General features: G+C 38.6%; 1 protein-coding gene across 1 annotated transcript in view; it reads right to left on the bottom strand.

Annotated features, from left to right (window-relative positions):
- Positions 1–8,821, bottom strand: part of ABLIM3 (actin binding LIM protein family member 3) — a 95,533-nt gene extending 86,712 nt beyond the window's left edge. The window contains exon 1 of the mRNA XM_007943652.2: positions 8,656–8,821. Coding sequence (XP_007941843.1) covers positions 8,656–8,821 — 166 coding nt within the window. The remainder of the gene's footprint in view (positions 1–8,655) is intronic.
- Positions 8,822–12,664: the final 3,843 nt, after the last annotated feature.

The following is a 12,664-nucleotide window of genomic DNA, read 5'->3' as shown; positions in this document are numbered from 1 at the left end:
ACAATCTATTATATTGCTAAAGGATAATGATATTGAATAATATAATTAATATCACACACAAGTAAAATTTTGCTGAAAATAATTAAAAAATGGTTACAGCAGTACATAGGGAACTGCCAGAAATTCAAGTGGGACCTAAAAAAAGGATATGGAACGAGGGATGTTATTGCTGATGTCAGGTGAATCTTGGCTGTAAGCAGAGAATACCAGAAAGATGTTTTCCTGTGTTTTATTGATTATTCAAAGGCATTCAACTCTGTGGAGCTTAACAAATTATGGATAATATTGTGAAGAATGGGAATTCCAGAACACTTAACTGTGCTCATGAATAACCCAGACTAAGTACCTAGACCAAGAGGCAGTCATCTGAACAGAAAAAGTGGATAGTGCATGGTTTAGAATCAGGAAAAGGTATGAGTCAGTTTTGCATCCTTTCACCATACTTATTTAATCTGTATGCTGAGCAGATAATCTGAGAAGTTGGACTATAATGAAGAAGAATGTGGCATCAGGATTGGAGGAAGACTCATTAACAACCTGTGACACGCAGATGACACAACTTTGCTTGCTCTAAGTGAAGAAGACTTTAAGCACTTACTGATGAAAATCGAAGACTAAAGCTTTCAGTATTGATTGTACCTCAACATAAAGAAAATAAAAATCCTCACAATGGACCAGTAAGCAACATCATGATAAATGGAGAAAGATTGAAGTTGTCAGGGATTTCATTTTACTTGAATCCACAATCAGTGCCCATTGAAGCAGCAGTAAAGAAATCGTATGACGTATTGCACTGGGCAAATCTGCTGCGAAAGACCTCTTTAAAGTGTTAAAAAGCACAGCTGGGGTTGGGGGCACAGGAATGAATGGGAGGGAAAGGCAAAGAAAAGAGGTAACTATGGAGAGAAAATCCGAAGAGAGCTGTTACATTGTGGGGAATTGCAGTCAATGTCATGAAACAAAATGTGTATGAACTGCTGTACAGAAACTGAGTTTTCTCTCTACACTTTCACCCAAATCACAATAATTTTTTTTTTTAAATGTTAAAAAGCAAAGATGTCACTTTGAGGACTAAGAAGTGCCATGATATATTCAATAGCCTCATACAAAAGTGAGAATTGGACAATGAGTAAGGAAGACCACAGAAGAATTGGTGCATTTAAATTGTGGTATTGGTGAAGAATATTGAAAATACCATGGACTGCTAGAAGAACAAACAAATCTGTCTTGGGAGAAGTATAGCCAGAGTACTCCTTAGAAACTAGAATGGCCAGACTTGTCTCAAATACTTTGGTCATGTTATCAGAAAGGACCAGTCTTGGAGAAGTATATCATGCTTGCTGAAGTAGAGGGTCAGTGAAAAAGGGGGAGACCCTCAATGGGATGGACTGATACAGTGGCTGCAATGATGGACTCACACACAGAACAATTATGAGGATGGGGCAGAACTAGGCAGTATTTCATTCTGTTGTACATGGGGTCACTGTGAGATGGAACTGACTCTATGGCAACTAATAACAACAATAACATTGCAAAAGGAAATCTGAGCTGTCTGTAGTTTTTGCTTTTGTGAAAATGTTGCTATGAAGACTCTTGTGTATGTAAGTGATGCCTCGTTGTCGTCCAGAGTTTTTCCCATTTACATTCCCACCAGTATTTCCCACTGATCCATATCATCATCAAGATCTGGTAACATCTGACTTATATTCCATCAAGGAACTCTGGTGGCATAATGCCTAAGGCATTTGACTGCTAACCAGAAGGCTGGCGGTTCAAACCCACCAGCCACTCCTTGGAAGGAAGACTGGGCAATCTATGTCTATAGAGATACCACCTGGGAAACCCAAGGAAGGGTTGCTACGAGTTGGAGCCAACTCGACGGCAGTGAGTTTGGTTTTTTGGATATTCCATCAAATACTGGGTTTGAAATTATATCGTGTGATATTAAACCTATTTCCCTGATTATTAATGAAATTGAGAGTCTTTTTGTATGCTAACGTACTTTTGTGTTACTCTTCTGTAAAATGCCTACTGATTTCATTTGCCTAGTTTCTTTTAGACTTTTACAAATTCTTCAACTATTTTTTATATATTCATATAATGCTTTTTAGGAGGTCTGGTGGAGCAGTGGTTAATGCACTTGACTGCTAACCAAAAGGTTGGTGGTTCAAACCCACCAGGGCTCCATGGAAGAAAGACAAGGCAGTCTGCTTCTGTAAAGATTTATAGCCTTGGAATCGACTCGATGGCAGTGAGTTCATTTTTTGGCTTTTGCCTAATGAAGGCCAGAGAGATTTACGCCTATATTTTCTTCAAAGAGTTTTATAGCTCTTAATTTAAGTCTGTAGTTTATTTGGAGTTAATTTTTATATATCATGTGACATTCAAAAGCTTCATTCTCATACATGTGGATATGCAGCTGTCCCAGCATCATTTGTTAATAAGACTATTCTTTCCCTCCAGCATGGTCTTGACACCCTTGTTGAAAATCAGTTGACCATAAATGTAAGTTTATTTCTCAATTCTTAATTCTATTCCATTAATTTACATGTCTATCCTTAAGCCAGCATCATACTGTCTAATTTATTATAATTCTAAGTTGACAGTTATTTTCTTTCAGCACATTATTATTGCTTTGAAGCAAGTTTTAAAATTAGAAAGTGTGAGTCTTCCAACTTTGTTCTTTTTCAGCTTTTCAATTTCAGTCTCACAGTAGCTTTTTAATAAGTTTTGAAATGGGGAATTGTGAGTTCTCCAAATTTATCGTTCTTTTTCAAGACTATTTTAGCTATTTTATTTTCCTTGAATTTCTGCGTAAATTTTAGGAACAACTTGTCAATTTCTATAAAAAAAAGTGTCATATGGGTTTCGATTGCATGGAATCTGTAGATCAATTTGTGGAGCGCTGCCATCTTAACAACATGAAGCACTCCAATACATGAACATGAGATTTTTTTTTTTTTTTTTCTCATCTACTTAGGTCTTCCTTAATTTCCTTCAACATTGTTTTTTAGTTTTCAGAGTATAAGTTTGGTACCTCTTTTAAAAAAATTTACTCATAAGTATTTTAGTCATTTTGATACTATTATAAATTGAATTGTTTTCTTAATTTCATTTTAGGTCATTTATTGTTATTTATAGAAATACAAGTGTTTTTTTTTTTCTATATTGACATGTACTCTGCAACCTTGCTGAACTCACTGATTAGCTTGAAAAGTTTTTTAGTAGACTCCTGAGAATTTTTCTATATACAAGATTATGTCATTTGCAAATAGAGATAATTTTCCAATATGAATGCCTTTTATTTTATTTTTTGCATAATTTACTTGGCATAGACTATGTTAAAATAGAAGTGGTGAGAAAACACATCCTTGTCTTGTTCTTATTTTTTGGGAAAAGCACTCAGTCTTTCACTGTTAAGTATGAAGTTAGCTGTCGACATGCCTTTGTTCTTGAAAGATAGCTTTGAAAACATAATTCTAAGTTGATAGTTATTTTCTCTCAGTTCACTACAGGTTTTATTCCATTGTTTTCTGGTTTCCTTCCTGCTACTAAGAAGCCAACTCTGGGCCTGTTAATCACTCATGTGGATGATCTATCTCATCTCTCTGGTCCTTTCAATATCTTCTCTTTGTCTTTGGTGATCTGCAGTTTACCAGGATGTATTTATGGGGTTTCTTTTATATTTTCCTGCTGGATCTAAGGATATGTGCGTTTCAGTGGTTCTAGGGAAGCACAGCTATTAGCTCTTCAAATATTGGTCTCCTACATCTTTTCTGTATTACATAACCTGTAAAACTCCAATTGGGTATATGCCAATCCTCTTCATTCTATTCTACATATATTCACTTGATTTTTACCACCTTCTTATAGTTCCATGCTATAATTGTGTCTTTTATTTTGGCTCAATGTCCAGTTTATTCATTTTCTCTCCTGCAATAGCTAATCTGCTATATAATTCATACTTTGGATTTCAATTTCAAATACTATGTATTTTTATTTCTATAAGTTATATTTCTTTTTCAAATCTGCTTTGCTGTTCTTATAATGTGTTGCTTCTTGTTCGTATTTTCTAGCTACTCTTACTTGTTTCAACACAGTGAATGTAGTTATTATATATTGCCAGAAAATTCCAATATATTGAGGTTTTAAGATTCTAATTCTGCCCTCCATTGTTTCTGCAGACTCTTGCTCCATTGCAATCTGTGGTTTTGTTTTTGTTTTAACTGTGAGTTGCCCACCTTTTTCGAATACCTTTTTCTATGTGAGTTCTTTAAGGCCTAGAGTAAAGTTGAGTTCCTCCAAAGAGGATTCTTTTATATTTTTGCCTGTGGTGGTTATGTTTGTGTGTCAACTTGATAGGCCTGGTTGAGCGGTTGGGCAGCTGGATATAGTATACCCCATGATGAGACTGGTAATCAACTCCATGGTGGAATCTACTGTGAGAAGCTGAGTAGCTGCCTTTGGGTATGTGGTCTGCTTCCTATATATAAGCAGGAGCTTTGGGAATGGTCTCTAGCTTGTGGCATGCTTGGACCCTGCATGTAGCCATGTCGTTGTTCAGCAGCCTGCCATGCTCTGCTGACCTTGGGACTTACAATGGACTTAAATTAATGGCCTGCCATGTGGTTTGGTAACATCGGGACTGTGCCTTTTTACTTGTCAACCTTGGGCTTTGCAGCCTCAGCAGCCAGCAGCTGTCTGAGTGAAGAAAAGCCTCTAGTTTCAGTGGGCTGGGAGTTGGAGGGAGAGCTGAAGCCCAAGGCTGAGGGGCTTTCACCCAGTCCCTAGAGCCTGGCACTTTGAGCTTGGACTTCTAGCCTCCCGAACTGTAAGAGAATAAACTCCTGTTTGTTAAGACCAACCCATTTGTGGTATATTCTTGTCAGAGTGGCACTAGGTAACCAGAACACTGCCTATTTGCCAAGTGTAGGATCATTTACTTTTAAATTCTCTGCTTGAGTTTGTTGTTGTAGTTGTAGTTTACACCAAATTCATAGCATAGATATAGTTTATGAATCTAGCTAAAGAATTTTCACTTAAGTTTTATTCCCCTCTATCCATTGCCAAAGTTGACACTGGCAATTTTCCCACTGTCTTTTTCTGCACAGGCAGTTTATTTCTAATCCATCTCTATAGTTGGTCTCAAGATTTACACAGGGCACAGGGTTCTACTATGAGATTCCACCTGGATTAGACTCCAGGCATTGCCTGCTACTTTCCATGGTCCATGTAGCCCTTAAGGTAAAAGCTCAAGGTCTTCGGAGTTTAGCATAAACCATCAGAATAAAAGCTAGCACAGTCAGTTGCTTTAGGAGTCCTACATTTATTTTTGTTTTTGGACTCTGCAGATGCCTTCTTCTCATGCCAGTACAGTAGTTCACGTTATAAGAGTTGTAAAAAAAAAAAATTTCATAGAGAATTTTAGGGTTTTCAAATGAGAAGGCTATTTAGGGTAATTAATTTCCATACTGTGGCAAATAAAAATTCTCTAATTTGTTTTACTTCTGAGCAAGTTGACATTGAAAATATTCAGGAAAAAAATAGTTTATTTATTTTTTTCTAATAAGTCTCCATCAAAAGAGATTCTATAACCTCCCTATGTGATAGATCATCAAAATGGCCACACATTTTTTCCCCTTCGCCATTCACACCTTTGTAATGTGTTGCTGCAGATATGACTGTCAGAAGACAAAGTCTTTTTCCCTATAAACTTTAATCTGGGTTGGTTACTTGACTTGTTTGGTCAATGGACATTAACAAGTATGACACAACTCAAAGCTTGAAATGTAATTGCTTATTGAGGCTTGCTCTCTTATTACACTTGGAACTCTGAGATCATCATTTGAATGAATCCAAGCTAGCCAACTGGAAGATGAGAAGCCATGTGGAGGCACCTAGGCCAACAGCCAACCAATTATTGTCAGCTGACTTACCAGTTAAATGCATAACATCATGATGTGGCCAGTAGAGATCATCGGGGCCACCTCAGACCGGAAGAACTGTCTGGCCAAACTAACGAATTATAAGCTAAATAAACAATTCTTTTAAACTATTAAGTTTTGGTTTAAGCAAAAGGTAACTGATATACCCCCTTAAGAATATAATTTTGAATCATAACCCAAACCTTCTTGTAACAACTTTATTGTTTTTATCCTTTGTATCTGCTTACCATACTTATTCAATCTGTATGCTGAGCAAATAAGCCAAGAAGTTGGACTATGTGAAGAGCATGGCATCAGGATTGGAGGAAAACTCATTAACAACTTGTGATACGTAGATGACACAATCTCACTTGCTGAAGGCGAAGAAGACTTGAAGACTTACGGATTAAAATCAAAGACTATAGCCTTCAGTATTGATTACACCTCAACATAAAGAAAACAAAAATCCTCACAACTGGACCAATAAGCAACATTATGATAAAGTGAGAAAAGATTGAAGTTCTCAAGGATTTCATTTGTCAAGGATTTCATCTTACTTGGATCCACAATCAATGCCAGGGAAGCAGCAGTCAAGACATCAAACAATGAATTGCACTAGGCAAATCTACTGCAAAAGACCCCTTTAAAGTTTTAAAAGCAAAGATGTCACTTTGAGGACTAAGGTGCATCTGACCCAAGCCATGGTATTTTCAATTGCCTCATATGCATGCAAAAACCAGACAATGAATAATGAAGATAGAAGAACTGATGCATTTGAATTATGGTGTTGACAAAGAATATTGAATATATCATGAACTGGCAGATGAACAAACAGATCTGTCTTGGAAGACGTACAGCCAGAATGCTCCTTAGAAGTGAGGATGATGAGACTTCGTCTCACATACTATGGACCTTTTATTAGGTGGGACCAGTCCCTGGAGAAGGACATCATGCTTGGTAAAGTAGAGTGTCAGCAAAAAAGAGGAAGAATCCTAAGAAGATGGATTGACACAGTAGTTGCAACAATGGGCTCAAACACAGCAGCAAATGTGAGGATAGTGCAGGACCAAGCGGTGTTTCATTCTGTTGCACACAGGGTCGTTATGGGTTGGAGTAGACTTAATAGCACCTAACAACAACAGCATCCTTTGTCCCACTTCAATTCTGGAAACATAGAAATGGTGATTTGCTAAGATACCCATGCAAGTCAATTTGCACTAATGTTGCTGTTAGGTGTTGTCCAGTTGGCTTGGACTCATAGCAGCACTATGTACAACAGAACAAAACACTACTCAATCCTGTGTCAGGCTTACAATTCTTGCTATACCTGAGCCCACTGCTGCAGCCACTGTGTGGGCTTACAAATTCTCAATATAAAATTTAAATCACTGAAATTAAAATATATTCCATATATACTTACACAAACAAATTTGGGGAGATTAATAAATAATTTATTTTCTCAGTGCAGAGTACAGTTAGACAATGAGAAAAGAAGTGCAGGATTTTCTCAATGGCAGGGGAACTCAATCTCAGACAAATCAGACAGAGGTTAGAAGCAGTTACAAATATGAAAAGATGTAAGGGTTTCAATTGACCTTAAATTCAGTATCAGTCAGTGGTGTGAAGTGGATCTTCAAGAAGTCAATTCAATATTATTCACATTAATAGAAATGTCTGTTGTATTTGTCAGTCCTTGAGAACTTCAGTCTACTCTAGGCGTCAGGCTTTAAGAAGGATAATGACAAAAGTACAATGGGTTGGAGAGAAAGACTCTAGGAGGAAGACGCAAGCAGAAATCATTTCAGATGAGTCCCAGTTAAAGGAATTGCCATATAGTTTGGGGATGATTTGGCTACAAATATCCAAGGGGCAATCATAGGGAAAGGAAGTTACAAAGTGCTCTTCAAACTTTATAATGACATATCTAGAACTAACAGGTGGAAAGTATAGGTTTAGAAGTAACATTTTCTAAACCCACAGGGCAATCCAACATCAGTGGCTGCTCTGTGGAGTAGGGAAGCCTAGAAGAAGAGTTCAAGAAGTAGAGGCTGGAGAGGTATTTGTCAAGGACACAGTGGAAGGGAGTGTTGTTCCTCCTGGGCCAGAGGCCTCTCAGGGCTCTTTAAGCTGAATCCTTCTGGCTTCCTGGCTGCTACTTATCCTTCTTTACAAACTCCTAGCTGGGTTGTGTCTAAGACTCTATAAATAAACTATAGAGAAACTATAATGACTAGACGTAACTCAACATCCATCTGTTCTCAAATTATAAACCTTAGTAAAGTCAAGATGTATGTTCTCCCTTTTTAACCTTCATCTTGAGGATTGTCACACTGTTATAGAATAGGTACTCATCAAAGCCACACTAAATTTTAGCAAGAGTTTGCTCTTTCATTAGCTTTCAAATTGATTTATAGGTACAAGCCAGGAATCCTTTTAGATTTAAGAGTTTAGTTTGCAGGGTTGACTTTTTTTCCTTTGGGTCAGTCAGTACCTATCACTCTGAGATCACCAGATTCCCTCTCCCTCAGTATCTCAGTGGTTATCTCACTCTAATCGCCCTCTTCCCTCCACACTGCTTAAGGGAGAATTCTCATAAGAATGGGCTGAGCAAAGTCTCCTTAGGCCTTTAACTCCACTGCCTGTGTTTTTTCTTCCTGCCTCTGTGGTATTGTCCTGGGGTTAGAGCATGGCCAGTAATATGAGAAGATAGTTTCAAAATGGGACTTCCTACCTTGACAGGTGAAGCATCTGATGTGGAAGTGGTTGTTGTGGACGCGAACAACTTCCCCTTTGCATGTGTCTCCACACCGGTAGCACTGGATGACATTGGTGCTGCTCCGGGGATTATAAGGATTCTGCTGATAAGGTACTGCAGAAAGAAACAAAGAAATTAGCATCCAGAAGGGTCTACTTCTTTAAAACAATCAGTTAGCATAATCTTAAATGAATGAAAAAGCAGAAAGGGTAGAAATGATTAGCAAAGTACCATCAGACATTTTCAGGTTGAGTATGCCAAGCTAAGACTTCATTAACTGGTGTGTGGTATTAAAATGTGAGTCCATAACCTCCTCAAGCAGGCAGAAACTTGTGAATGGGTATAATCTTTCTTGCAACAATAGAGAGCAAATTCACGAGTGGAGAAAAATAAAAAAGGAAGTAGATTAGAGATGGGACTCTACTTATTTCAAGGTAAATAATCCAGAAATACCATTTCTTGTGTGATCTCTGGATCAAAATCAGACCCCAAACTTCTCCAAGGGAATTTGAGTCTTGCAATTTATTCACGGCTCTCAAAGAAATGGGTGGCTGACCCTGTCTCCAATCAGCCTGCAAGTTCAGAAAGTATGTTCCTCCTCTAGATCTCAGTTTCCACATCTATAAAATGAGAATAGTCAATGGTATCACAGACTTTCTATGCAAGAGGCACTAAGGGAGGCACTCTGTGAAAGGAAGCTGACTAGGGAACTCATTTTAAATAGTGCTGCCCTTGAATCCAAAAACCAAACCTACTGCCATCAAGTCGATTGCGACTCATAGCGACCCCCATTGGGTTTCCAATGCTGTAAGTCTTTATGGAAGTAGATTGTCTCATTTTCCTCCTGCAAAGCAGCTGGTAGGTTTGATCTGCTGACCTTCTGGATAGCAGCCAAATGCCTTAACCATTGCACCACCACAACTCTTTGAATAGCACTTCCTATAAGACTGAGAAAATGTCAAGTGTGTATGATTAAGACAAAGGGGCTGGTGAGGATTATGAAGGGGTGAAGTGACTAGGGGTGGGAGTGTGGTGGTCTGCACTTGACAATGCCCAAGAGCTCTGCTAGCCTATTAAGCCTATTATTCTCTTGCTAAAACTCTCTCATGGCTACTTTTCTAAATCTCCTTTCTCTATGATGTACTTTGCTTGGTCTGTCTAAATTCTGGTAATATGGTATATAATAATAATAGTCACCTGCTGATAACACCAAGTCTCAGAGTTGGGGGGATACTAGTAACTCTATCCTTATTATGAGGATGAGATAACTTTGCCAGCAAGTAACCAAAATCTCTCTCATAGGAGACCCAGAGTGGCATTGGAGAGAAAATTATTCAGTTCCTCAAATCTGAAGTAAAAGTCTAAAACTTCTGCTTATACCCTGTCAGAAGAAGGCTTGCTCTTGTCCTGGCTATAATGACAACCACTTGGTAGAAAATAAATTGATATCTGTCACTTATATACATAGACTTATTGCCTAAACTCTGAATAAGTATATAAGTTAACCTGGACTCACAGAAACCCTGTAGAACTTAGAGATCACCAAGTTCAGAGGTTCTTGACCGAGTGTGACAGTTATTATGTCGGTTCATGGAAATTTGGATCTTTTCTTCCAGGGACATGAAGGATTGCACATAATGACTTTCTTGGTTAAAGAAATGTGAATTTCAATTGTATATGTCACTTCCAATTGGAAAGCCTTACAAGACAATATGTAATCTGCCACAATGCCTTTCACCTAAACCAATAACTAGTGATGCCATAGCTGGTACGCAGAATTTATCACCTTGGATCCCTGAGTGAGGAATCATGGAGCAGAACTTCTAATCCACAATGAAGATGTACCATGAACAAGATGAAAAGTTTGTTGTCATAAGTCTCTAAGACTTTTTGTTACTGCGGCATAACCTATACTACCTTAACTGGGGTCTGATAATCCTAGGTAACTACAAAATTTGGTGTGTATGTAATTATTCTATAGTTTTCTTCAGATTCTCAAGGAGGTCTATGATCTCCAGAATATCTAAATTCATACCCCCCTCTATTTAAAGATGAGGAACAGGAAAGCAGATCTTCTGACTAGCTCCCATTTCCAGGTATCTTGAATCCACAAGTGCAATGTAGGGCACAGAGCTGGTTGCTTCACTTTGAAACTGTTGCTCCTAAGAACTTTGCTGTCTGGGGTGGGAAAATGACATCCTTCCCATCGCCTTTCTCTCATGGAGTGCATGCCCATTATTCAAATCTTTCTTTCTTTTTTTTTTTTTTTCCTATCTTAAATTTAAGGCAAAATTAAATGTTAACTAGTTAACAAAATTATTAGTTAACTGGTTAAATGGGTTAATACATGCAGAGCATGTCACAAAGTGCATTAAATGCTCTATAAATGTTTACTGGTATCATGACATTGTATCATCCCCACAGCTCAAAGCAATCCTTCTCCATCCCACAGATGATCCACAAATTGTCTCTTTAGCCTTGTCTCCTTTTCTTTCTGATTTCTGCTCAATGTCTCAGGGAAAATATCTTACTTTTACCCCTGATCCCAATTTGTGAGAAATCTGTGGACCCTGTTTATATGAGCAGTATGGTGATCTACCATTGCCAAGGAAAACAAAAACTGTGAGTTTGAAAATAAAATAAGGATGAGTAATATAATCATCACCCTTAATGGCGAGAGCTCTTTGAAAGTATCCCCAAGTCCCTTCAGGATCACTGCACAATTTTCCATCTATCTCTTTTAATTAAACCTGCCTTATTGTTCAAGAATCAACTTCTAAGACCAATTTGATTTTTCTCGGGAAATAGATTCGTGAGCATGGTCCTCAGTAAAAATTTAGCCTTAGAGCTACTCAGATGAAAAGGCTTAAAATCAGAGTGATGGCTTGGGAAAATGGGCCTCCTGGGGCAGAAGTCCTGATGGGCCCCCAGGCTGTTCACCTCAGGACAAGGATGCTGCTTAGGTGATGCTGAATTGGCTGGAGCTTCAGAAATGCTTCGTGCTTGTATATCACATCACATACACAGAAATGCATGTACTGTGGGAGTTGGTGGGAGTTCTTCCAGATTACTGATTTAAACTGCGATTACAAAAGGGCAGTGGTATAGCAAGATGTGAGCTTTCAGATGTGGCAAGACCTTTGTTTATCCAGATAATTCAACAGGAATTCTGGAGGGTCAAGGAAAGCTGACATGAGATAAGCCACATCTGCTCCAACTCTGGCAACCATCTCATTTTTGATAAGATTTTGTATCTTTGCCTAATTGAACCAGGAACTTAATCTAACCATAATTTTGCACGTGTGTAGGTATGCACAAGGGGCCTTTGTGGTGCAGTGGTTAGCTCGGCTGCTAACTGAAAGGCTGGCAGTTTTAACCCATTAATCTCTCTGTGGGAGAAAGAAGTGGCAGTCTGCGTCCATAAAATTATAGCATTGGAAACCCTATGGGACAGTTCTACTCTGTCCTATAGGGCTGCTATGAGTCAGAATTGCTTTGAAGCCAACAGCTTTGACTTTTTTGAGTTTTTGTATACACCTACCATTGCCGAGGAGTTGATTCTAACTCACAGTGACTCTACAGGACAAAAGTAGAACTGTCCCAAAAGGCTTCCAAGACTGTAATCCTTACAGAAGCTGATTGCCATACCTTTCTCTCATGGAGCAGCTGGTGGATTTGAACCACTGACCTTTTGGTTAGGAGCTGCATGCTTAACCACTGTGCCACCATGTATCCTTACAGGTGTGTGTATGTGAGGGGGGTGTCATTTCTTTCCACCAATCCATAACCCACCTGAAACACTAAAATTTTATTGTTAATTTTCTGCTGCTTATTATTTCCACTGGGAGCTCTGGTAGCATAGTGCCTAAGGCACTTGACTGCTAACCAGGAGGCTGGCGGTTCAAATCTCCCTTGGAAGGAAGATGGGGCAATCTACCTCCGTAGTGATACTGCCTCAGAAACCCAAGGAGGGGTCGCTATGAGT

The sequence above is a fragment of the Orycteropus afer genome, unplaced genomic scaffold (genome assembly GCF_000298275.1).
Source record: "Orycteropus afer afer isolate SDZICR_OR568_19922 unplaced genomic scaffold, OryAfe1.0 scaffold00110, whole genome shotgun sequence".
NCBI classification, from domain to species: domain Eukaryota; kingdom Metazoa; phylum Chordata; class Mammalia; order Tubulidentata; family Orycteropodidae; genus Orycteropus; species Orycteropus afer.
The sequence above is the reverse complement of the archived record's forward strand: the minus strand, read 5'-3'. Positions and strand labels throughout refer to the sequence as shown.